The following is a 24,647-nucleotide window of genomic DNA, read 5'->3' on the forward strand; positions in this document are numbered from 1 at the left end:
CATTGAAACCCTCGTAACTAAATTATCACCCTTCATGATTATTTTATACTTGGACGAAGGGTGATAACAAGTAAACTTAGATGCAGAACTTTCTGTACTGAAATGAAAACCTCCATGTTTTAGCTCTTTCCTCCCACTTGCTTCAGGTTTCCTTAAAACGGTGTGGTGGCCCCACCGTCCCTGGGTGCACCCTAGCATCACCCATCATCACCCTCTGTGTCACCCTCCCCGCCGGGTGGCTCGCTATGCAGAGGCAGTGACGTCACCAGGCTGTCTCTCAGTCCCTTCCTGCTGCATCACAACAGGCGTTAGTAGCTCGAGTAGCACCAGTGACCGGTGGGACGGGATATCCACACTGCTAATTCATTCATATAGTAACTCTTTTGGCGTTTCAACACTCAACAACATCCTAACACGGCGGTAACCGACAGGAACTGGTTGCAGCACGATCACCCCGCTCCAGCTGTTGGGATATGGCCAGGCCGGAACAGGTTCTGCTCTTGGAGCCTCAGCACGAACTGAAATTCCGAGGTAAGAGGGGAGGGCCCGGTTTGGACGGGAGGGGGGAGCTGTCCCTGCCAGCTGGATGAGGAGGGGGCAGGTCACTGTTACGATAACATGACCGGGGAGATGCTGCAGTACAATTTGACAATATTACCCCCGTATGAAGCATCTTAAATGGCTGTGTAAGGACGGCAGGTCAACTGACAGCTAGCTAGCAGGTTAGCTAGCTGGATTAGCTCCCGAGAGCTAAGTTAGCCGGGCCCTGTCACATATTTCTGCTGCAGTCACAGCCTCTTAAGAAGTTTACGAGTGCAAGACACGTAAAGTATATCCACCAGGAAACGGCAGTCGTAATGAATATTTGACAACGTAATTGCCTGGTAAATTGATAACCTTTCCTTGCCCATGAACTACAACATCCTTAGCATGTCTAGCTAGCTAACATTAGCTCGCTCTCTGATTGGCTGTCTCGCTCTGTTGGCCAGCCAGCTGTCATTTAATAACTTGACAGCTCACAGGACGAAGTAACAGGCCAACCTCTGCTGGTTCATGTGTCATATATACGGGTCATCAACATGCCTACCAGCCTTATAATCTGGGCTTTATTATCGCTAATAGACATTTTAGTGAAGCTCGGCATTTGGCTGCAAGATGCCACGTTGCTTTAGGCCCAAATATTGTTACATAAACACATATGGTACAGTTGTATCCGATTTGCAACAGATTACTGAGATCCTTCCTCAGTTTGAGATACTGCACCTTGAACTCTGGAGTAAGAGGCTTAATTGTTTCATACATTTTTGCAATTGTTCAAAGGAGAGTTGGCCTCTAAACACAGTTAACACATTCAAACTTTTACTCCAATCAGTAGTGAAGTTTAGGGCTCAGTGCCTTGCAAGTATTGGCTTATTTCACAGTGGAAACTTTGACTTCTAACAGGGGGAAAAGCACAGGTGTTAATAATAACATGAACAATGGTTCTGTTCTATTCAAGTGTCTGAAAAAGCCATGACAGCCAGTCAGCATGCACACTACCAGGAGCATGAAATTGAAGCAGCTAAAAGGAATACAGCTATCATTAATGCTACTATAAACACCTGCGCTTTTCCTACTGTGATATGCTAAAGAGTCTTCTCTGAAAAAGGCCTATTGACCCCCCTTAAACTTGGTGGTATTAGGGCTGGGCGATATGGCCAAAATCCTATATCACGATATATTTAGACATTTTCATTTTGTTTTAACAATATATATTGTCATATTTCTCAGCCCTACGTGGTTTAAAATGTATTTACAAATAAAAGTATGAAAAGAGTAACATGCTCAACAAATTGCTTTGAGGTTAACTTGTGAATCCAACAGATGTCTGCTTTTCGGGCTGCTCTTGTTTGTTAAGCAAACGCTAAAAAGTCCAAATAAGTTTAATAGTAATATTTTTGAATTCCAGGTTGTAGTTCATGGGGGGCGATTACTTTTGCAAGGCACTGTACCAGCTGTAGGTCTCCTAAATATAATGGGGTCTTTAGGAAATATGGGTATTAGATTTATGATGAACCAAAAATTCAACTTTAAAAAACACAGCACTGAAAAATTGGACTAATGTTTCCACAATAAGCAACTGATTTTATCGTAGTGGATACGTTTCAGCAGTTCATATCAAAACTGAATTATATTTTTAAGTGAAGTTAATGTCACATAATGATGTGCTTTTAGGGCTCAAATGTGCAGCTAAGGCATTACTTTTATAACTTCTGCTATTAACTACTGTATGAGTGTAATTGCCCATTATACACGTTCAGCCTATTAAATATAGTTTTATGAGCCACCTGTGTGTTGGAGATAGTGATTAAGTGTCTTAGTTGAATCAGGTTCACAGTATCAGAGTCCACAGTGAATCATACATTGCATAAGCAATAGGGTGTGAGAAAGAATTGATACACCTGAGTAAAAGTGCATCAAAAAAAAGCTGTGCTAGTATGCTGTGATGAATACAAATGCAGATCCTACTGTTCTCAGTTTCATGCGTGTGCTGGTGTGTTCTTTCTGCTATGACAGTTTTCCTTGCTGACAGGATTACAATATATCTCTATGTATTGAATTGCCACCCCTGTATTGTACCATGTATCTTGCTAATACACAGCCCAAATAAGCAATAATATACATTGGAAATATATCTTCTCATCCACCCCTGTAAGACACTTCATAGTATATTATAGGCCACTGTACTACTAATTTGTGTTCAATGGATATTGTCTATTTTAATGATCATTTATGGTCAGCTCAACCTGTGGGTAGGTCCTTTTCACCTGTAAGACTGGCATTATTCTACACTTGAGAAGGCCCAAGAGAAGCAATTTGTTTTCCTTCTAGTATTTTTTCAACCAATTTAATTTCTGAAGAAGTATAAATATAAAACGTGTCATAAATATTGGGAGTGTTTGGATTAATTTCATCTACAGATTAGTGCACATTAGTCATGCTTGTGAGTATTTACAGTGCCAGGTTGATGTAAAGACTCTGGACTCAAAATAAACAACCTGTGTATTAATCTTACTAAAGGAGCACACCATGCAGAGTAAGGTGTCGTTTATGTATCCAATTTAAATGAATAAGCTATCACAGGTGTCAGGTTCAAACAGGCTATACGTGTACTTAGTGTTTTCATTGGATTTGTTGACAAGAAGAAGAAATCAAATATTGTCAGTTTGTCAGTTGTTTATTTTTTAACCGGTTACTGAAGCAGATAGTTTTGCTTAAGTTACCTGTAGTGTAATATACCTTGCAGGCTTTTTAACTGTGATGTAATCATTGACTGAAATGGGTTTTTAAGAGTGATTTAATAAGACACATGCAGTCCATTATGAAAGACATTTTTATCTCATATCCCTTCTCAGTGTACTACACAACACCACAAATCACATGCCAATACTCTCTCTCCATGTAATGTGTAGGCATGCGGTGTGAAATTTCAAGAAATGGAGAGGATGTCTGTAGTAGCAACTTGTTAGCCCAAGGCTCAGACCATCTGTTGGCCAGATACTTTCTCATTTTGTATTAATTTTCATCTTCGTCAAGGGTGCTATTAACAAATCTTAAAAAAAAAAACTGCCAGCTCCCCACTTTTCATCTGCTATTTATAAAATCTAACCTTGAGAGACGACAGCTTCAAATATCAGCTCTTCATAATAGTTTTTAACGGCCGTTTGTGGGTTTTTTGTGAGCTGGATGCTCTCCCGAGAAACTTTCAGGAAGTAGTAGATCAGGTGTACAGTAGTCGGTGGCGTGAGTCCCTTTCATTAAAAGTCTTTAGAAGTCAAGCCAAGCCTGTGAGGGTCTGAATTTCCTCTCTGTCTTTGCTCAAAGGAGAAGGGAAGTGTCAGTTGCTCTGGATGTTTGCGGGGCTGAAACTTTATCTTGAATCTGGTGTATGTGCTAATTCTGAAACCGCTCCATGTTTTCATGCACAGTGAGTGGGCCTCTTTCAACTGCACAGGCTCTGCTCACCATAATAGCTACTGTAGTGACCTAATTTGTTTTTTGTTTGAATTCTATGCTTGATTAAAAAACTTGGCCTGGATACATTTTCATGTTTTTCTAATATTTTTTTACATTAATCACAAGTACAAGTTGCAATCTTATTTTGATAAACTGGAAGTTTTTCATCAAACACTAGATTCACTGTGAAGACTTTTTAGAAGTCATGAGTTTTACTTTGTCTTAGAAAAAAACAGAGACGTCTCTCCCAGGGAATGAGCTCGGGTTTTACATTTAAATGAAAGGTCTCATAGATATCAGTCTCTTCTGTGAGTATGCGACCCGGTAGTATGACTCGAGATAAAGCCCTTGTATTACCTGTTCTCTCTCTGTGGTTGGATTTTTACCTGGTAGATGTACTGGAGCTTGTCCCCCATAAGAAAATTGCATTCTCTTTTTCCTGGACACAAAACAGAGCCTATGTAGAGCTGCGATGATTCATCAAGTAGTTGTCATTCTTGGATCCCATCAGCTATAGTCTGACGATTATATAGCCTGTGGGGACTACGGTGAACATGCCGGGGCGTGTAGCCAGCGGTTAGCGATAATCGACTTCCACTCAAGACTTCCTTTTCCCGTGCTGCATTGTTTACAGAAAAAGAAACCGTTTTTCTTGTGATTTACTTTAATTAACGGGTCTTACATTTGCCGAAATTTCATCAAATCATGATGCAGATTTGTAAAAAGTCATAATGAAGCTTTGTTCATGTCTGTCCTCAAGAGGAGAAGAAAACTACTTTTAAAATGCTCATTTGTTGAACGGAGGTCAGAGCGATCTGATGCATTTGAGGAAGTCGGGAAATCTGAATGCTGAACAGCTTTTGTCATACAGTTTCAAGGGGAATTTGTCTCAAGTTGAATTTTAGATCTAGATTGTTTGCTGAACTTGCCGCAGATGTTTATAGAGATGAATCAGAAATAAATCGTTGTCAGACGACGCTGATTGGAGCCGGGATGTCATTACGGCGCGTTATATTCTGCCTGTTTTTGCTCTCCTCACGGACTGTTCTTCCTGCATTCGCTGCAGCTGATATGTGATTGGTCAATACTACTTGGACTACAAGTGCAGTACAAACAGAAACCAAAACACTTTTCTATTTAGAATCTGTAAATAGAGATTAATGAGTTGTTATCTATTTAATTAATTGCAAACTGTTTTGATAACTGATTATTCTCTTGGAGTCATTTTTTAAGAAAAGTCAAATTGCTTTGATTCCAGCTTCAATGGGAAAATGTTCTGGTTTCAAAACAGGACATTTGAGAACATCATCTTGGGCTTTGGGGAGCTACTTTAAAACATCTTTCACTATATTAGGACATTTCATAGAACAAACTACTAATCAATTACTCAAGAAAGTAACAAACAGACTTCTCAACAAAAACAATAAACGTTTAACGCAGCCCAGTATGTATGTCATGTAACAAGCCTCTCAAAAACAGATACAAATTATATTTCCAGTCATTGACAGAGCATAATTTATGAATAACAATTGTTGAATGTGGTTTTTAAAAGAACTGTAAACTTCCAAAATGAAGCTTAGTTTCCGCACATCTGATTTATGTAAAGATTTGTGGTGTTGGTGCTTTTTACCCTAACTTTGTGAAGTCATCCTACCGTCATTTGTCACTGCCCCTCAGTTGACTATGAACTGGCTCTGCTCTCACTAAAAGTACTGGAAAAACACAGGAGTGTCTAGCGGTTGCCGGGTAGATATCTGGATACATTTCACTGTGCAGTCTCTAGAGTGTCCTTTTAATGAATAAACTGCTGCCAGAAATAACGAGAGTAAATTAATGACATGTAACACTGTGGTTTTGTGAGGGAGCACTTAGGTAATTCATAGAATAAGATTTGCTGGAATTAAACAGGGGATACTAGTAAGAGCGCAGCCCGTACAATGTGTGTAATGTGCCGTTAATATCAAATAAGACTCATTAGACCCTGGATTTTCTCCAGCCTCAATGCATTAGCCAGATTAGGTTTGCACGTTTTTTGCTAAAGAGCTCTAATATCCAACAGATTTCTGTTAATGTCATTACCACTTATATGACTAGAAAACCTTACACTAAAGTGGAAATACATTCACCTCATTCATCATTTTAGGATGAATCAAAGGTGCTGCTCGCTCTTTTGGCTCAGTGCAATAACTGTACTTATTAATCTGTCTGGGGCCTCTGAACTTATGATTCGCAGCCCACATCTTATGTTATTTTCAGCAGTTTAAATAGGACTGATGTTGTGCTCATTAATGGCCTTTTCCCAGGTTGGAAGAAACAGCAAAGTCAGTGGGATCTTTGAAGAGTTTCAAAGGAGTAAAATAAGCGCAGTCAGAATAAGTAAATAAATTAAAATCTGATTTTTTTTTTTATCCACCTTTCTCAAATCTCCATTTATTACAAACAGTATGGCATTGGTTTGGTTCAGTCAAGCCGGAGACTACAAGCCTGGTGTTTGGAGTGAATAACCAATATGTGTTCTTCCTTGTTAGGTCCATAATGACTCGCCCGGTATAAAACACTAACAATCTAGTGCTGCAGTCTGCATGGATAACTCACTTAACCTTTGCTCACCTTTTCGATTTGGCACACTATATTGCTGTGCCTTTTTTTAAAGTGTTTTCTGCATTATTGACAAATCTGTGCAGCTTAATGCATCAGGCCTTGTGAGAGCCTCGGGAGATGTGGCCTGCATCCACAATGATAGCTGTTATTAATCTGAGCCGAACTGCACCAGCTACTCTGATCATGGTCGTGCAGGAGTAGAAGTCTGTGATTAACGGAGTCTTTAACAGACGGTTCAAAGGTTTTGACAAATTGTTTTGGGATTTGTTTTTCTTTATTAAGAGGATGGATTAGACATCATCAGTATTTGACATCTAAAGACTCATGTTAAAAGAAAAAACACATCTTGACACATTTACTTTAATCCAGTTCTCACCAGGGTGTGCTGGGGTTTAATGTGAGGAACTTTATTATCTATCTTGAGGATAGACATGTCCAGTCATCAAAAACATGTCAGCTGGAATATAGAAATTATTGGGCAGAAGGTCGAGGCTTGGATGGACCAAATCAGATGTTAGAATACCAACTTTGAATATGTTTTTATCCAGTGGTATTTTCGTCATCATATTCGGTTTCACTCATCTTTTGAATCAAAAGAAGCTCCCTCTCTAATTTCGTCCTTGACAGGCTGGAGTAAAGACAGATTGTGTCATTTCTTTTTTCATTTCATGTCATTTACATTTCTGTTCGTCAGCGAGGTTTATTGTATTCATTGTTTTGTGCAGCGGCAGACGATGGATTTGCATTATGATGTACCTCGATTTGTTGACGACACAAGAGACACTCATTTGCTTTGACACCACAGCGAACACGCATTACAAGCTTCGAGTTTGTATGCCAGTGTCAGTTTTATTCTCCATCAGCCTGTGTCATTTTCTCCAACCATGTGGCGTTCAAATCAATTTAACTGACGACTAGTATCTTGGAGTAATGACTTCACTGACCACAGACGTTCATTTCAACAGTGTCTTTGGCCAAAACCAAAATTAAAATAATTCTCTGTCCCGTTTTAATACATGTGATAATATTTGTTGCTGTGTGTTGTGTTGAAATTAGAATCGCAGTGAGAACTGATAGTTACCTATTCTTGTTTATAACAGTTTTTAAAGTGTCCACCTCTTCTTCCTTCCTCACAGGTCCATTCTCAGACGTGGTCACCACAAATCTTAAGCTCGCCAACCCTACAGACAGGAATGTGTGTTTCAAGGTTAAGACGACAGCGCCGCGCCGGTACTGTGTGCGGCCAAACAGCGGAATCATCGATGCAGGAACCTCAATCAACGTCTCAGGTATGGATGGAGGAAGTGGGTTTTGTCTGAATCAAAGACCAAATTGTTACAAAGTTGCATTTAGCCTCGAGTTTGGTTTGTGTTCACACGGCAGCTTTTTACCAGAGGATCAAAAGTTTTGATGTGTGAGGAAACTGCTCTCTGATTTGTCAGAAATTCCACGTGGGAAAACTCCCTGTAGTAAACGAAGAGGGAGAGCACACTCCTCAATCACACTCAACATGATCGGGGACTTAAATGTTTTGTTACCGACATTGTTCCACAGATCAATCAGTTCCACTCTCATTTAGTTTTTCACTGATCTGTTTGAATACCTCCGTGTTCTCGTGCGTTTCCACAAGCATTTGTGAAACCGTTTGGTCAGCCCATATTTCTATTTCCTTGTCGCACCTCCATGCCTCTCCTATACTCATCTTGCTGCCTGGCTGCATGTCTCTCTGCCACTGTCAGCACCTGTTAACAACCCACAATGCACCATGTTTTGGTTTGCTTCCTTTATTTTGTCCATTTGCTTTATATAACGTTTGTTTGGAAAACGGACCGAGACCCGTCTTTTCTGGCGGACCATGGTCCGGTTGTTTGTTCCGGACCAGAGTTCAAATGCGTGTTCTCACCTGTCAAACAAACCGGACAATTGGAGTAAAGTCTGGAAGTCTGGACCAAAGCTGTCAGGTGTGAAGCACCCTTGGAACCTTTAAGACTATGTTTTCCAAAAGTTTTGTATTGGACCTGGTGCTTTACATTGGTATTAGCATGATTGAGGTTCTTACTAGCAAAGCGGATACTAAAATGTGGAGTCAAAAGACTGCAGACCTCTCATTGGTCAGGAAGAATCATTTCTAGAATCGTCTTTAGCGTGACTCTGGACATCCTGCATGGAAGCTTTGAGGTAGCAGGTTTTAGTAGAAGTTGTGTTGAAAGAAAATAACTCTGCACAAAACCCCCATTTTAAAAAGCCAACTAGCAAAAAAAGTGATTCCAGTGTTTTTAAATTGTTCTACCAAGACTTTCAAAAAATGTCAGCCTTGGTGACATTGGCTTGGTCAATTGATGACTGCAGACGTTGCACAAAAAAGATGGTAGTCGCTGCTGTTTTAGGGGAATATCTGCAAAGGAAAGAGAAGTTAAGAAAAGTACATGGTACCAAAAGCAACAGGTGATACAAGACAAGGAAAATGCAGAACATTTTCCTGTTACAGCTCTTCAAATATGCAGATGTTGCTCTTTTCTTGCTGTTGAAGAAGGAAACCAAACCTTAATTTCTGTAGTATCATAAATTTGTTTGCACTTGTTGCATAAACACACACGCTTCTCCTACCCCTTTATTCCCCCGTCCTCTCGCCACACTCCTTCCTGGCAGGCCTCATTCCCAGTCGAGACAGGTACAGGCTAGTTTTTCCACACTGGGCCACCTCTGCCTTTTACAGCCACAGACTCAGTTTACAACCTCCCCTATCTGGTGTCAACAACTGCAAACTGTGTCACTGGGGCCATCAGTCAGCAAGAGGGCGACAAATCAGCACAGTCCTCCCTGTCAGTTGGCTTCATTTTTTCTACCCTTATTGGGCTGAGAAAGGTCACAGGTTTAAGTCCCAGAAGGAGATTGTTTTTCACAGTGTGTAGTTAGTATTTAAAAACATATAGACACAGTCTTCAGGGAGAACTCAGAAAGCAGTGTATTTAACAGGATAACAAGGGGCTGTGGCAGATTGTATGCTTTTAAACTAAAGACTGTAGGCAAATAAATAAAGATGAACAGTGCAGGTTCGCAAAAACTGGCTTCTCAACTATTTTCAGCAGAAGTAGGGCATTTAACACTGTAGTTAGACCTCAAGGATATATTCTATGTGTTTTGTGTAACTCTGAATGTAAACACACCTTTCTTTGTTTACAAGAAAACTCTGCAGGGCTCCTTTAATTGTTCTTCCTTCCTGTGTTACAGTTAACTGATAAGTCTCTGAACATGCTCTTGCAAAGTCTTGTGTAAAGATGTTTTAAAAGCACATATAGTCGCTCCAAAAATAACACACATCACATGCAAAAGTATTGTTCCACTGTTTTTTCTCTTTCTAATAGGATTGTATTGATCTGTAACATGTTGCAGTCCAGTGTGTCTCTTATTTCTTGCTTGTAATTCGTTACAAAGCTGCACATAAAAGCTACATAGACACCCACTTGCACCGAGGCCAAAGAGAGCTGTCTGCCACAGGATACCTACAAACTCAAGATGTGTCATTTGCTGGCTTAGCTGAGGATACACACAGTGCTTTTGAAGCATAACCCAGCTGAAACCGTATATGTATAATGAAACCATGGCCGCAGGAATGTTGCTGAGGCTGATTGGTGTTATGTAGCAGCTTTCAGCGGAAAAATATGTGGCGTGGACGTCTCAAAAATCCTTGTGTCCACAAATATTGAGCTTCTTTTCAGAATATGTCAGAATTTCGTCTTGAGACCCAGTGGCATTTCAAGGGAGGCAGAGAGCAAAATAACACACCACAATAAGAAATAGCTATTCTTTTGTTGCAGTTAATTAATTAGCCTTATGAGCTATTAGTGTTCCCTTCAAAGCTTTTTAAGTATACCTTTTGTAATGACAGGATAAGAACAGGATTTTCCTACTTATATGCAATAATCACTTTTTCTACTAGTGCAATATATTTTTATTTTTTACTCCGCTTTGTTACTGTAGATGCCTGAATGTCGTGCACCTTGGGGTAATCTCGAAGATCTCGGTTTCGTTGTCTTTGGCGCCACCTATGGCGATTAACGGTAATTGCGGGAGCACACTTCCCAGATATCCAGACAGTGTTCCATGTGTCACGTCCACAGTTGGTCATCCATCTTTTCTTTGTTTGTTCAGCCATAGTAGATTACTGTTTACTCGCGACACTTGCAGAGAGCGGAAAAGCAGCCGCTAAGCTCCGCCTACCCTCTCTGGCAGACCAACCACTGCTGGCTGATGGAAAACGCATCACTAACCGGGCGCCGCTTGTGATTTTTTCCGTGAATGTCGCCACAGACACCCAGTCTGTCATAAAACCCTCATGCTTACACGGTCCAATATTTAAAGATTCTTTTGTCATTTCCACTCTCTACGTTTGTTCCTATAACAAAACAATAACTGTTTGCTGATTCCATCGAAAGTGCAGTGTACAGTTTACAGCTCTTGGATCCTGGGTTGTTTCCGTCCCTGACATAGGTTATCTGGTCTATATCCTTTAGCGTGATATTAAATTAGATTGACACCGGAGAGAACAAAAGTGTGAGATCCTGCTACCCCAAGAAGCCTGAATATAAGTTTCATGAGAGTTGGCTCTCACATCTCGGTGAGTTTTCCCTCCAGGCCTGTATCTCGACAGCTCTGGTCGACTTCACTCTTTTTCTCACTCCCACGCTATATTGTCTCTGTAGGTTTGCTGATCTTTGACCAAATTTCTGTGTTGAGTAATATAAAGCACAGTAGACCTGAAGAGAAGCCTTTTACAGCTGAGGCTTCTCTGAGTCGGTGTGAAAAGGTTACTGTTATAGTCATACAATGAGCGGTGTGGTATCATGTGTCATATCATATCGTGTTTTGTGTAACATCATGTCGTACGTTTCAGAGTGAATTCATCTCGTATCTTACTTTCGGCTGGACAGTGCAGTGCTTCGGACATTAGACTGACACAGTATCTGATGACTTTTGGCACATTTGTTCCTTTATTTTTATTAAGTTGTCAAACATGTCTTTTGTTATCTGCTATGCTGCTGCAAACGTATACATAATGGATTGTAAAGGGCTGAAGTCTCAAGCTTTAGCCTTTTATTACAACTGACTGACAGAATCCTGATTGTTTTTCTTTTATCGAGAACACTTCACATCATGACACCATGGATGAGAAATTGAGAGATGAATTCTGTCATTATTACACCAAAAGCTTTAGTGAAGAATAGGGCTACATGATTATGTCCAAAATGATAATCACAACTATTTTGATCAATATTCAGGTCATGATTATTAGTCACGATTACTTATTAATTTTAGGGACTGTTTCTAGATAAACAGAGGAACGCTTTCAGCTCCATTTTGTGGTACATTCCTGCTCATGTACAAATTGTGCATCAGTCTGTCTTTGGGAGTTGGGTGGATGGGGTGTCACGCTGCACAGCGTTGCCGTTACGGATGTCTGACTTGATGCTGGACAAGGACGCGGAGTAGCTCGTTCTTCCTCTTGGCCTTAATTCACTCATCATGCTGCACTTTGTGCTTTTTTTCAACTGCTTGAACAAGTTAGTTGTGTTGCTTTGCGGTGTAGACACAGGTTTCATTCACTCTTTGCTGATTATTCTGTCCTACTTAAAGTGATAATCTCAAAGATTTTCATTTCGAATGAGGTAACACAATGGTGATTGAGCCTGTGGCCCACTGATGAAAACCTTTGCATTTGCAGTATTATGGACTGGCTGTCTGTGAAAAAAATCACGAGCCGCGCCCAGTTAGTGATGCATTTTCCATCACCCAGCAGTGGTTGGTCTGCAACACAGGGTAGGCGGAGCTAAGCGGAGCTAAGCGGCTGCTTTTCCGCTCTCTGCAAGTGTTGCAAGTAAACAGTAATCTACTATGGCTGAACAAATAAAGAGAAGATGGATGACCAACCGTGGACGTCACACATGCAGCACTGCATAGGTGCCGCCAAAGAGAACGAGATCTTGGAGATTATAACTTTAACGTCACTCGCCCTAAACCCGAAATACCTCAAAACAACCGAAGACGAGCAGTTTCTGGGGAGCAGCTCTTCCTAGTCTTTTGTTTCTCCCGGGCCGTCTCTGTTGTTTACTCTTCCACTCTAAACTGCCGCTGCAAGGAAGGCGCTCATGACATGACACGCCAGCTCCCCCAGAAGTGAAGCCAAAACCCCTTGATCGCCCCCTGGTGGAGAGGCTGTGAGTTTAGGGAGAGCTTGATTTGATATGCAGTTTTCTACGGGTGGATTTTAAACGTCACTATCGTCATCGATCAACTATTTAATGGTGGGAAGCCAAAATCATGATTGGAATTAATATTCGATAAATTGTGCAGCCGTAGTGAAGAATTACAGCAAGTGGTCCATTAATCAATTAATCAGTTAGCCCACTGATAAAAAAAAAGGGCTTTAACCGTAACTATTTAGATAATGAATTATTAATTAAAGTCTGTTTTTAATCTTCCTCTGTTTTTACCTCATTGTAGATAAAATATCTTTTGGATTTAGGCTGTTTTAACTCTCCTGTTCGTCTTTGGGCTTTTACACGTACAGCGATCGACAACATACAGCTCTGTCTATAGTACAAACACAATATCTATCAGATTCAGAAAAACAATAAAATAATCCATCGTTCAAAAAAGGTGAACACACCGTTTACTGATAGACCAAAACAATTAAGTACAAAGCTCAAATGGGTACAGCTCTGGTTTGCGCTTGGTCTCCACTTAACCTTTGTTGCAAAGGATTTTATATCTGGAATTAATTAACTTTCCCTTTGTAATGTGTTTCAGTTCTGGCAGCCTTTTATGGAGAAAGCTGATTGTCAAAATGTTGATGTATGGTGTGGTATTTTACCGTTGTTAATCATCATGTTCCTAGTTACTCTGTTAATGTCTTGGATTTATCCGAAAAGAGTATTTGTTTCTATGGGGGCGCGTGAACCTTGGGTGGACCTCTGTTAGCACACAGTTAGCGGTAACTGTTGTGAGCATCTTCTCTCACGGGACACAATTAATTAGTGACAGGAAAGGAAAGTTTTCTTGCCTCCCTCCCTCACCCCTCTAATGGATCCATTCATCATCAACAAGCAGGCAGGCGATTACCATCCTGCTTGACCGTGTTGACTACAATTAGCCTCTGTGAGTGTTATAAATGATTACACCGCGTGGAGGAGGAATACTAAATCATGCCATTAGCAGACTTTTTGTATTCGTGCGCTCAAAGGCTGTAGATCAAAGACGCCTTAAATCACTTTTCCCCTGCTGTGGATACGTGTGTTTTCCCTCTCAGGCTTTGACTCCTTTTTTCTCATGTTATTCACAAAGAACTTACATGCTTTCCTGCCTCCATTCTCTCGTATTGTCCCCTCGGACCTAAGGTAGATGACCGTGCAAATTGGGTCTGACTCAAACAGGACGTTCTCAATCTGTTCGTGCCGTCTGTTTCTGGTTTGCGATATTGAACCGCCCTGATTGCTGTAATGGTGCACTACATCTCTGAGGTTTTCCCACTCCAGGGAGAATTGGCATGTGCCATATATGAAAACCATCCTGATAGCTGCGCCGGCTTTGAAATTAGGAGGTCATTTGTTTCAAGTGAAGGCCAAAGAATCACGCAGGCATTGCAGAAGTCAAAATATGAATTTCAATTACACCCTCATTTAAAAGGGAGACGTCAAAGGAGAAAAAAAGACGACTAATCAATAGGCATTTTCATCCCATCTGAACTTCCACCCCCCTTGAACGCAGACATAAGAAAGTGATCATTGTAAATCATCGTTACAGCTTTGAAATACCTTCCCAGTCATTGGAATGACATCAAATAACACAGCAGTGACTGAGAGGGCTGATGTGGTGATGGCCTAAAGTAGTATTCCAACCCCACACCTGCTTTTTGTTAGAGCGATATGTAAGAAAACGACAGGGTTGGAAGCTGTTAGAAAGATTACCCCCTGGGGTATTTGTAGATCCGTCAGTGTTTCTCCGTCATGGTAACACAAACTTGGACATAAATCATCTCCAGCGCTTTTTCCGTGCAGCGGAGGCAAGCCCGGAGCCTTGAAGACGTGGAGGCCCTAGTTTAGTGTTTGACAAATTCATGGGTATTTGATACTCACTAATTCAAATTTAATCCAAAGGAGCGGACACAGAGTTGAGACAGGGCGGCAGATGGAAAGTTGCTGACAAAGAGAAGTAACGGTTTAAACGCTGGAGTTTCAGAAGTGTTCATTTCGTATTTGGGGCAGCAGATTTCGCCCACAAATCATATTGTGTGCCTGCCCGTCTGCCGCAGCTTGAAGGATACTAACAAGGTTCTTCATCTGATATGTTTTCCTGAGGATGGGATGTGAGGATGAGGTTTTTGAAAAGGGAAACAAAGCTGACGGGAGCCATAACAATACGAAACCACAATAAGAGTCATGTGTAGACTTCCTGTTCACACTGTGTCTGCTGCGGTGCAACCTTTGTCATAATAGCCTTGTTTCCCTCTCCACATGATCCTTGTCAATCCTTCCTTACAGCTGTTAACTAGAACTGAATCAATCCTCTTAAATATGTTGCTTTGTGAAGTCTGTGTCAGTAAAAGTGACTTTAAAGTTGTGGTATCATCAAGAGCTCCCAGTCTTTATATTTAGAAGTGTTTACTTGCGATCTCTCATCACAGGTCACATATGTATAGAAGCTTGTAACTGTCATATTTTGAATCTTTTACGCAACTGAATATGTCATTTAATATTTCAACAATTTGTTATTCTAATATTTTACGCTGAAAACTGGCTGAATCTGGCTGAATACAGACTGCTGAACATTCGTCGTTTTTATAATGGCTAGATAATATTAAGCTTGATTTTTTTGGGCTTACAAAATTCAGATAAAATCTGTGTCCCAATTCAGGAGCTGCATCCTTCAAAGGGCGTATTTAAAGGCCCATTGCATCACAGCCGCGCGTCAAAGGCCGTCCCATTTCAAAGGCTCCTTCAGATGCGGCCGACAAATGCGTCCTCCGTTTCCCGGATCATGAAGGATCCATCAGGTGCATCCTTCGGTTCAACGTATCCCAAGATTCTTTGCGTGCCAATTCAAATGAGATGGTACACTCTTTAAGCGGCCGAGGAATAAACTTTAAATGTAAAAGTTTTTGGTTTCAACTCAATCGAAGAGCTAGCGTTACAAATGTTAAATAATATGAAAGGGGCCTTTACACTTTAAATTATTTTTAAAATAACAGGTTAAGTTACGTGGCATTAGTTACAGTATGATAGCTAGCTACCTGTTGCTAGGCGACAGGAGCAGACTTTAGTGATGCAGGTGTAAAGGCGGGAACAGCTGGGGACAGAAACAGGAAATCCTGTGGAAGACCAGATTGTCTCATTTCAGTACGTCCTTAGCGGTCTACGTAGGCTACGAATGACTCATCCTCTGTAGACTGCGTCCTTCATAGGATACAGCCCCTGAATTGAGACACAGCTGTTGTATAATCAGTTGGTTTTTTTTCCTTAGTTTTTGCTTTATGCTTTGGGAAAAGACCTACAATTATATTCTACAAAAGTAAATATAAACCACATCAATTCACAGACAGTTTTCAAAGTCAAAGGTTTCAGGTAGGACGCCTCCATGGACGCCAACAATGAACCATCTCATCTGCTCAGACCTTTGTTGCATCGCTCTGCCTCTCATCATCTCTCTACCACCCCGGTTAATCGGGGCGAAAATCCTTTAAATCCTTTTTTTTTTTAAATAGGTTGATGTTTTAGACTTTTCCACATTTCATATTTTCTAGTGGTTAAATTTCATAATTTGGTTAAAAGTTTCTTACAAGAATTATTACAGCCTTTCTTTTATACATGCCTACACTTCTGGAAGTGTGAGCAGGGCCACCAAAGATGTATTTTCTATCATGTTCACTAAAATGACGATAAAGTTGTGCAGCAGAACTTTATTTTTCTTCTTTTCTGTCCTATTAATTATCTCTCGACCCTGCAGAAATGTCTTGTGCGCTCCTGTAGGGATTCCCCTGAACCACTGTCCTAAATCATTTTAACAATCTCACAGAGCGTGCAGTCGTGCTGCGATTTTACAGCCTTGTTTTAACGTTTCTTTTCATAGAGGTTGAGAAAAGGGATCCTGAAACCTTCACCGTATGTTTTCCTGTCTATGCTGACACTGGTTTTGTTTTTTTGTTTTTCAGTTATGCTGCAGCCTTTTGACTACGACCCCAATGAGAAGAGCAAACACAAGTTCATGGTCCAGTCCATGTTAGCACCTCCTGACATGACCGACATGGAGGGAGTGGTGAGTGTTTCACTATCAGATTTAATGACTTTTACTGTAAGGAAAGAGGCCGTCGACCAGGCTGGGTGAGAGGTCGTGTCGCAGTGCTGACACACAGCAAAAAAAGAAAATGCAACGAGGAGAAGCCAGAACAGCATGTGTGGTCTCATCTTTGCGATCAGTGGCCAGCATACTTTCAGTAAATCATCATTAACCTGCCAGCAAATGTTTGGAGGATTTGGTATGACTCACACTTATATAAAAAATACCTACACACACTGAATCAACCTGAGCAATGGCAACAAAAGAGACGCTGCTGCCGCTGCAGAGCCTGAATCATGCTGGGTTATTGTGCGCGCCTGTGACTGTCACAGAAATGAGATTTGAAGCAGCTTTTTGAAGTGGGATTGTAAAAAGAGCACAGACTGCAGGCCTCCTGGTGCTACATTTCTGTCCACTGCTGGAGTGGAGTCGGGGAACAGATCTCTTTGATAACAGTGCAGCTGTTGATGAAAAATGCAGGTTCTCTAGGAACACAGTCGCAGCATAAATAAGATCTTGCGAGGGGAGAACTGACCTCAAAGAAACAGTCATTTGCAGCCTATGGCAGAATGTTATATTTTCACGGTTGCTAACCAGGGGATAGTTTTGTTTTGTTTTTAAATCTGGCTGTTGGCACGCCATTGAAACCACCAGAGTTTTGCCAAATTAAACTTAAATTACTTTCATTACTTTGATAAGTAACGTAACTACAGTAACAGCAACACATCCTGAAAGATTCAAACGATGCAATCTAATTTATTCTCCCATATTCATGATATTTTGAAAACATATTATAAAGCATGCAGACGTTTTAACTCTGGAAGTCATTGTGATCTAAAATTGTAATATCGTAATATCAGATGTGTGTTTTTCCAAAGAGAGACGAGTTTAATAAGGAATAGCTGTCATATATAAACTGCTAACATACGTAAGGTCCTGGAGAGATGAAGTGGATGACCTAAAATTGTTTTCTGAACTTGAGTCCAGAATCTAAATCAATGCTTTATGAGTTTGGCAGAATTAATTTAAATTTTTTTAATTTGATTTATTGTTGAATAAAACTGAATAAATATGTTATATTGTTTTATTTTTAGCTAGACAGAGCAGAAACCTTTTATTCACTTACTTGATCCAAGCTCGTTTAACTCCTTAAATAGAGACATTTTGCAGGGATATTTAAATAGATTTTTTAAGACTTATTAAGACCTTAAAAGAATTACAATACACCTTTCTAACTGATAATCAAATGTTATTTGTATAGCGCCAAATTATAACCAAAGTTATATCAAGACACTTTCCAAAAAGAGCAGGTCTAAACCGACTCTTTGTTATGTTATATAGAGAGACACCCAACATGAATCACCATGAGCGTCACTTAGCAACATTCAGCACATTGGTGGGAAAACTTCCTTTTAACAGGCAGAAACCTTCGAGCAGAACCAGACTCATGTTGAACACCTGCCTCGACCGGATGGGCCGAAGGGTGGGAGAGAAGGAGATGCAGAATAGAGACAGGCAGAGAGAAAGAACAACATATGTCCTTGCTACATCAACAACAGATACATACTTATGGTTACAATGCCAATGATAATGGTACAAAAGGCAGTAGGGATGAGCAGTAGAGCACCACAGTAAGGGTTCTCCCTCATCTCTGCTGTTTCTGCTCAGCGGCCTCAGCTTTAGACCCTCCGACAGCAGGAGGTTCATCAGCGCTTTCTGTCCTCCTGTGAAGAGCCATAATCAGCAGCCAGCCTCCTCCTCACTCTCAGTTTGCTGCTTTTGTTCTAACGCACTTCAAACTATCCCTCCCTTTGTCTTTATTCTTCACATATACTAAAGAAAACAGCCTAGAAGCCAATCCATTTGAAGTGCTATAAACAGAAGTTGAATTGACGTTGGCAGCAGTCCCTTGTGCCGTGATAAGACTTTAAAGTTCTAATGTGTTGTTGTTGTTTTTCCTTGTTTTTGGTCACCTGTCTCTGCAGTGGAAGGAGGCTAAACCAGAGGAGCTGATGGACTCTAAGCTGAGATGTGTTTTTGAGATGCCGGTGGAGAACGAAAAAACGGTAAGCACATGATGTTTCTCCTCTTTTCTCTGCCTCACCATGTCAGTTTTCATCACCACTAAAGAATTCATATCAAAGGAACTACAGGGGAAAGATATACGTCTCTTTTTTTCACTTGTCCCCTCTCAGTCCTCTTCTTTGAACTATGATCCCAACATCTCTCTTTTTAATCCCCCCTTCTTTATCTTTGTTGTTTCTCCACCTCTCTGTGCCTCAGCTCCACTCTCAGACCTCGACTCCCCTTCAGAGGGTCATTTTGTCTGTTCTCAAATGCACTTTATTATGGTTATGATTCTTCTCAGACCCCACGCAGCTTTAGAGACATTATCTGTCGGTGATATCCGCCAAGACTACTGGCTGCATTATCACAAGGAGCGGAAAAGAACCTGTGGTAGCTGTTTACAATTCATTATGAGCTCTGCAGTACATACGCATGGCTCCCAGTCGACACTGTGCACCACAGAGTCCGTTAGAGAGCGACAGTGCTGATTGAAACCAGCTTGTTCCACTTATGAAAGGCACCCCTGGGTGAACTCTACCACAAACACAGAGATAGAGGCTCTGTGTCTCTGCAGGCCTGTGAATGAGCATATGTGCTGTATATAAAAGCCTCCTCATGCCAGTCAGAATGGCCAGGAAAAACACTGCTCGCACAAGACAACTCATTGCTTTATAACCTGTAACTTACAGCACGACATGGAGTCCAACAAGATGATGTCGTCCAGCTTGCTGAAGTCAGAGTCCTCCTCGCTTCCTCCGAAGTCAATGAGCTCCACCCTCGACGATGGGGAGGTGAAGAAGATCATGGAGGAGTGCAAGCGGCTGCAGATGGAGGCTCAGAGGCTACGGGAAGAAAACAAACAGATCAGGGTGAGTGTGAAGACCAACCTTTAAGCTAACTGCAGAGACTGTTGGGTGAAACTTTTCCTGTTGAACGACTGGTCTTTAAACTAAATATTACTTTTTCCCCAAACGTTGCAATTTTCAGCTTGAATTAATCACTGCAGAGCAAATGTAGGATGTGATTAATCACCTGCTGAGCTGAATCAGACACATCCAGACGCATCTGAGCCCATTCAAACTGTGCGTCTCACTCTCTATAAAGGAGGGAAACTCTGGCCGTCTGTCTGTCTGTTCGTCTTTCCTCTGCATATCTCCAGAACCGTTCATCTGATCGACTTAACACTAGGCGGTTGTATTGCTGCGGGCCCGAGGGAGCACAGTGTTGAGTGTGAAGTCAATCAGATGAGTGATTCTTGACAGGGGGCCAAGCTATAGGCCCACTCCAAATGTGCACTACACAAGTTTACTTTAAATTATCATATTGAAATGGAACTAAATATAAGTTACTGTATAAATCAACACATGCTCACTCAGTATGTACGTGAGCTGCAACGTATAGTTCTCTTCATCATTAGTCAGGCTTCTTGTTACATTTCCTAAATAAGCATTTGTCTATAAAATGCTATTATAAATACCAACAGCTCAAGTTGACATGATCTAAATGCGCTCTGTTTTTCTGTCCAAAATCTAAAGATATTTCGTTTTCTATCATAAAAGTTCAAGAGAACCAAACGATCACAGTTAATGTGCTAAAACTAGAGATATAAGAACATATTGATACACTTTAGTCTTGCGATGTTATTTAAAGTGTATTGATTCGAAAACATTTCTTATATAGGTTTTTAATTAATACTTACAATGCAATGTTTTTTACTGATAAGGATAAGGTTAATTCCTTTGTTTATTTTGCACAAAAGTTGTGCTATGATGTTGGATGATACAGAGGCTGTGATTATTACAAATGCACATCCCACTGTTCAGCTTGCATACAAACATTTTTAATCCTATTATAACAGTTTGCCTAAAATTAGACAACAAGTATTGATAAGAATTTCTCAGTTCGATTCGATTCCGATTCAATTCGATTTCATTCGATTCGATATCGATTTGTTTCGGGGTACTTCAGTTACAATATCAATGCACCACTATCCTGGTGCATTATTGTGGTGCAATGTTTAATGTGTACAATAAGAATTGACCCCAAAGAAGTTATATCATGTACTTTTTATTTAACATGACAGACACACAGCAGTCAACACAATATTAACAATCTTATGAATGAGACAGCTTATGAACTTTTTTTCCAGTTTCAGATTTTCAGTCTGAACATCTGGCTCGTGGTTTTGATCAAACGAACTAGGGTTCAACTTGCGGGAGGTTTGGCCACAAGCTCTCATAGCACGAAGAACAAAACCACACGAGACTAGAATTATGGGGAAAGGCATACTGTCTAACAACAATCGGACATGTTTTTAAACATTTTCTAAAGCTGGATCTCGGGATTTATTAATCGATATTGGGTCATTCAAATGAGAATCGATTCAAATCAGACAAAAATCTTTTTTTTTAAACCCAGCAGTAGATGTTTCTATCCTTACTTACAGTATTGCAATAATATATCACAATCTTTTATATTGTACCACCTATATAGTGATACGTATTGTATTGCCATATTCTAGCGAAAACACAGCCCTAGCTAAAACCAGTACATTTTCCGCTTTACTGCTTAAAATGACTCAATGACTTGTTTATGAAATATGTTGCTCATAACTTTTTGTTTATCAACTAATTGATAAATCAACTTATCTAATAACGATAATATGTTCTGTACAGTGAATCTTGAAACAAATGCTACAGTTCAAACAACCCATCCGTCTTAAGGTTCTCACTTTATTACACTGAAAGTTTCATCTCGATCATCAAAATGAGATGACATCACTGAACATCCACAGCCACATTTTTATTACTTTAAAATGTTATTTTTTGCTCTGATTGATGCTCATAATCGAGATAAGCACATTTAGTGGAAAATTAGATTCTCGACGTCGTGCTGTCCTCCACCCTTTACTGTATCTGAACACAGACAGTAACTCAAGATTGAGGTTTACATTCAGAACAACCGCTCGTTTCTATAATCAGCGGCAGACCTCAGGGTTCAAAATCAATGAGTGTGACATCAATCAAAATAATCAATGAAGTAAGGTTTAAAATTGGGGTTTTGTTAAGGTTTGGTTGGAAATGAGTCACGCGCACACACACACGCACACACCACAGACAGCCCCCCTCCAACACCACCACCTCCTCCCCTCTCGGTTCTTGCCAGAGGCAGAACGACTGTTGGCTGCTCCTGCGGCTGAGATTAAACTAACAGAGAGCCCCCCCACCCGCTGCTGGGAAATGAAGTGTGTTAAAGCCTGGCGCCTTCTGCGGTCCTCTGGGGATTTGGTCAGATGAAGATTTAAGCAGATCCTATTTCTTTGAGCTAGTAAATAAATAGTCTTATCTTATTGACTGATTGACAAACTGACTCTATATAACTTCTTCAGTCCTTTCTTTATTTTACTCTCCCACCACCGCCCGTCTTCATTCCTCACTAACTGATTTTACACCTTTTTTTTACCTGCTTTCTTCAGGAGGATGACGGTCTGCGGATGAGGAAGAGCAACATGATGTCATCTCAGCACTCCTCAGTTGGCATGAAGAGAGAGGAGGGCCTGAGCGCCCGCTCGATTGCCCTCATCGTGCTCTTCTTCGTGGTGGGCGTCATCGTGGGCAAGTTGGTCTTGTAGACGGCAGCACAGTTCGGTCGGCCGCAGCATGCTTTCCGGGGGGGTGAAGAAAAACAAACACGGGATCTGGGATTTTTGGATCGGAAACGCCATAAAGCCACTGGGTGGGGGGGTGGAACTAGTTTTGATTCAGTCTCATTTATGTAAAAAGTTTCAAAAAGTAATGTATGAGAAAAAAAACGATTTATCATCTTATGAACAAACCTACTGTTACAGGTCATGCCTCTGCGTAATCATCACATAATCATTCTGGCCCTCTTCCCAAAGTTTCTTGTATACAGATGACTGGTATCGCGGGTGGGTGGGGGGGTAATGGAAACATGATTAATGCTTGTGATTCAGACCAATGGATTTTCTAACACCGGCGAGGTAGTGTTGGTGCGATTGAGTCAGTTTGCAAATGTGTGAATGTCATTTTAGTGTATTGTTATTTCTTTTTCTAAATGACGGAGGCCAGAGCCGATGTAAATTTAAACGTAACCCTTCTCCCCTTACCCCCACTGTACAGTACATCCAGGTGTTCCTTCCAGCTAAACCCCCTTTAAGGAAGGGACAAACCAGAGAGATGCTCCACACAGTCGGGGTTACACACAGGGCTATCAAACTGACTCCTCCAATCAGAGGCTTTGTAAAATCAGCTCGTCTTTGATTGTATAGCGACCTTGATCAGTGTATGAAACACTATACCATAGGTATTTTCTTTCCTCGTGTTTTTATTTTCACTCTACCTTACTCCGGTCACTCAGTGCTCACCACATCCCCAGTTGTCAGAGGGGGTGTTTGATTGCATGCGTTCACACAACAGAGTGTTGCATCTGGACTTCTGAATCTAATTTAACTGCTTTTTTAATGGTGATAATAACATGTAATTTGGCTGTAGGTTTGCACAACTACATTTTCTGATTTTTTTTTCTCTCTCTCTCTTTTGTGTTTTGTTGCATTTTTATGATTTTAAGTAAATTTCTTTTGTTGTTAGGGTTGAAGCATTTAAGAATATCGCAGCTACCAGAAATGAGCTCCAGATTTGTAGGATTAGATCATTCATGTAAATGTTCTGCAGATGAAAGCCTTGCCTTGTGACCTGTTTGGGCAAGTTATTCTCAGGCCAAGATGGAGGTATATATACATATACACAGTACAATAATATATATATAAATATATATATATATATATATATATATACACACATGCACAGACAGAGGAAGCATGCATACATATAGTGACAAACCACAAATGGACAGAAGATGCATGTAAAGACGAATGGTTATGTGTTTCCTTTACATCAACAGCGCCAAGGTCCTGTTACAGTGTCCTAACAAACCTTGGTGTTTTCCAGCTCTTTTTTGTTTCCTACTGAGCCATACATTTGTTGACATTCTGTTTTTGTTTGAGGCAAATGTATGTCAGAGATCAACCAAGTGTTTTAAGCTGCCTGATCTCCACTGCTGGTGAGTTTGCTGTTTTTTTTCCCCACTCCATTGCACTTCAGTTTTTGGGTGTGTTCAGCATTTATCCGTTGCTTATTAATGTTATATCCTCACTGCATTTGAAGTCGTGTTCATTTTTAACGCACCAAGATTAAGAGTGTCTCTTCTTTGATCTTCCTGCAGCATACCACTTTTTTTTTTTTTCCTCAAGCAAGAGAGAGAGGAGAGGAGGGGAGGGGGAAAAAGCATACAGCAAGCCTAGCTTAAAGCCTTGAGGGGACCACATGATGACAATGTACTGTTCCAGAGCCGATGGTTATTTTTTCGTTTAAAATAAACAAAAATAAACTTTGCTGAAATTGTTTCATATCCAAATTTGCATGAGGGAAAAATGCAGTGGAGAGTGCATCTTACTTTGCAATATTTGACCAAGAAAGCAGATTTTTATCCCCAAACATCCACTTACAAGAGTACTTTCCCCTTTTGCTTAAACTAAAGACAAATGACAAAAGGCCACTATGTTTTCATGTGAAGTGAAGTTGAACGCAATGGATTTAAGTCGGGTAAATGATTTAAATAAACATGAACTTATGTTT

The 24,647-nt window shown here is 40.6% G+C and overlaps 1 protein-coding gene across 1 annotated transcript; it reads left to right on the forward strand.

Moving 5' to 3' along the window:
- The first annotated feature begins 302 nt into the window (after positions 1 to 302).
- Positions 303 to 24,647, forward strand: LOC138606089 (vesicle-associated membrane protein-associated protein B/C-like). The gene is made up of 6 exons (XM_069678546.1): positions 303 to 531; positions 7,734 to 7,886; positions 16,802 to 16,905; positions 18,912 to 18,992; positions 19,683 to 19,862; positions 22,469 to 24,647. Exons 1-6 carry the CDS (start codon positions 474 to 476, stop codon positions 22,622 to 22,624), a joined length of 732 nt encoding a protein of 243 aa, XP_069534647.1. The 5' UTR covers positions 303 to 473; the 3' UTR covers positions 22,625 to 24,647.

This window comes from Semicossyphus pulcher, unplaced genomic scaffold (genome assembly GCF_022749685.1).
Source record: "Semicossyphus pulcher isolate SPU_LCO1_2020_fin unplaced genomic scaffold, fSemPul1.0.p SCAF_3, whole genome shotgun sequence".
Classification (NCBI taxonomy): domain Eukaryota; kingdom Metazoa; phylum Chordata; class Actinopteri; order Labriformes; family Labridae; genus Semicossyphus; species Semicossyphus pulcher.

What these genes read in the sequence shown, in the direction of transcription:
- LOC138606089 (XM_069678546.1), top strand. Translation starts at nt 474, where the DNA reads ATGGCCAGGCCGGAACAGGTTCTGCTCTTGGAGCCTCAGCACGAACTG. An exon ending in GCACGAACTGAAATTCCGAG is followed by an intron (nt 532 to 7,733) that starts GTAAGAGGGGAG and finishes CCTTCCTCACAG; the next exon opens with GTCCATTCTCAGACGTGGTC. An exon ending in AACCTCAATCAACGTCTCAG is followed by an intron (nt 7,887 to 16,801) that starts GTATGGATGGAG and finishes TTTGTTTTTCAG; the next exon opens with TTATGCTGCAGCCTTTTGAC.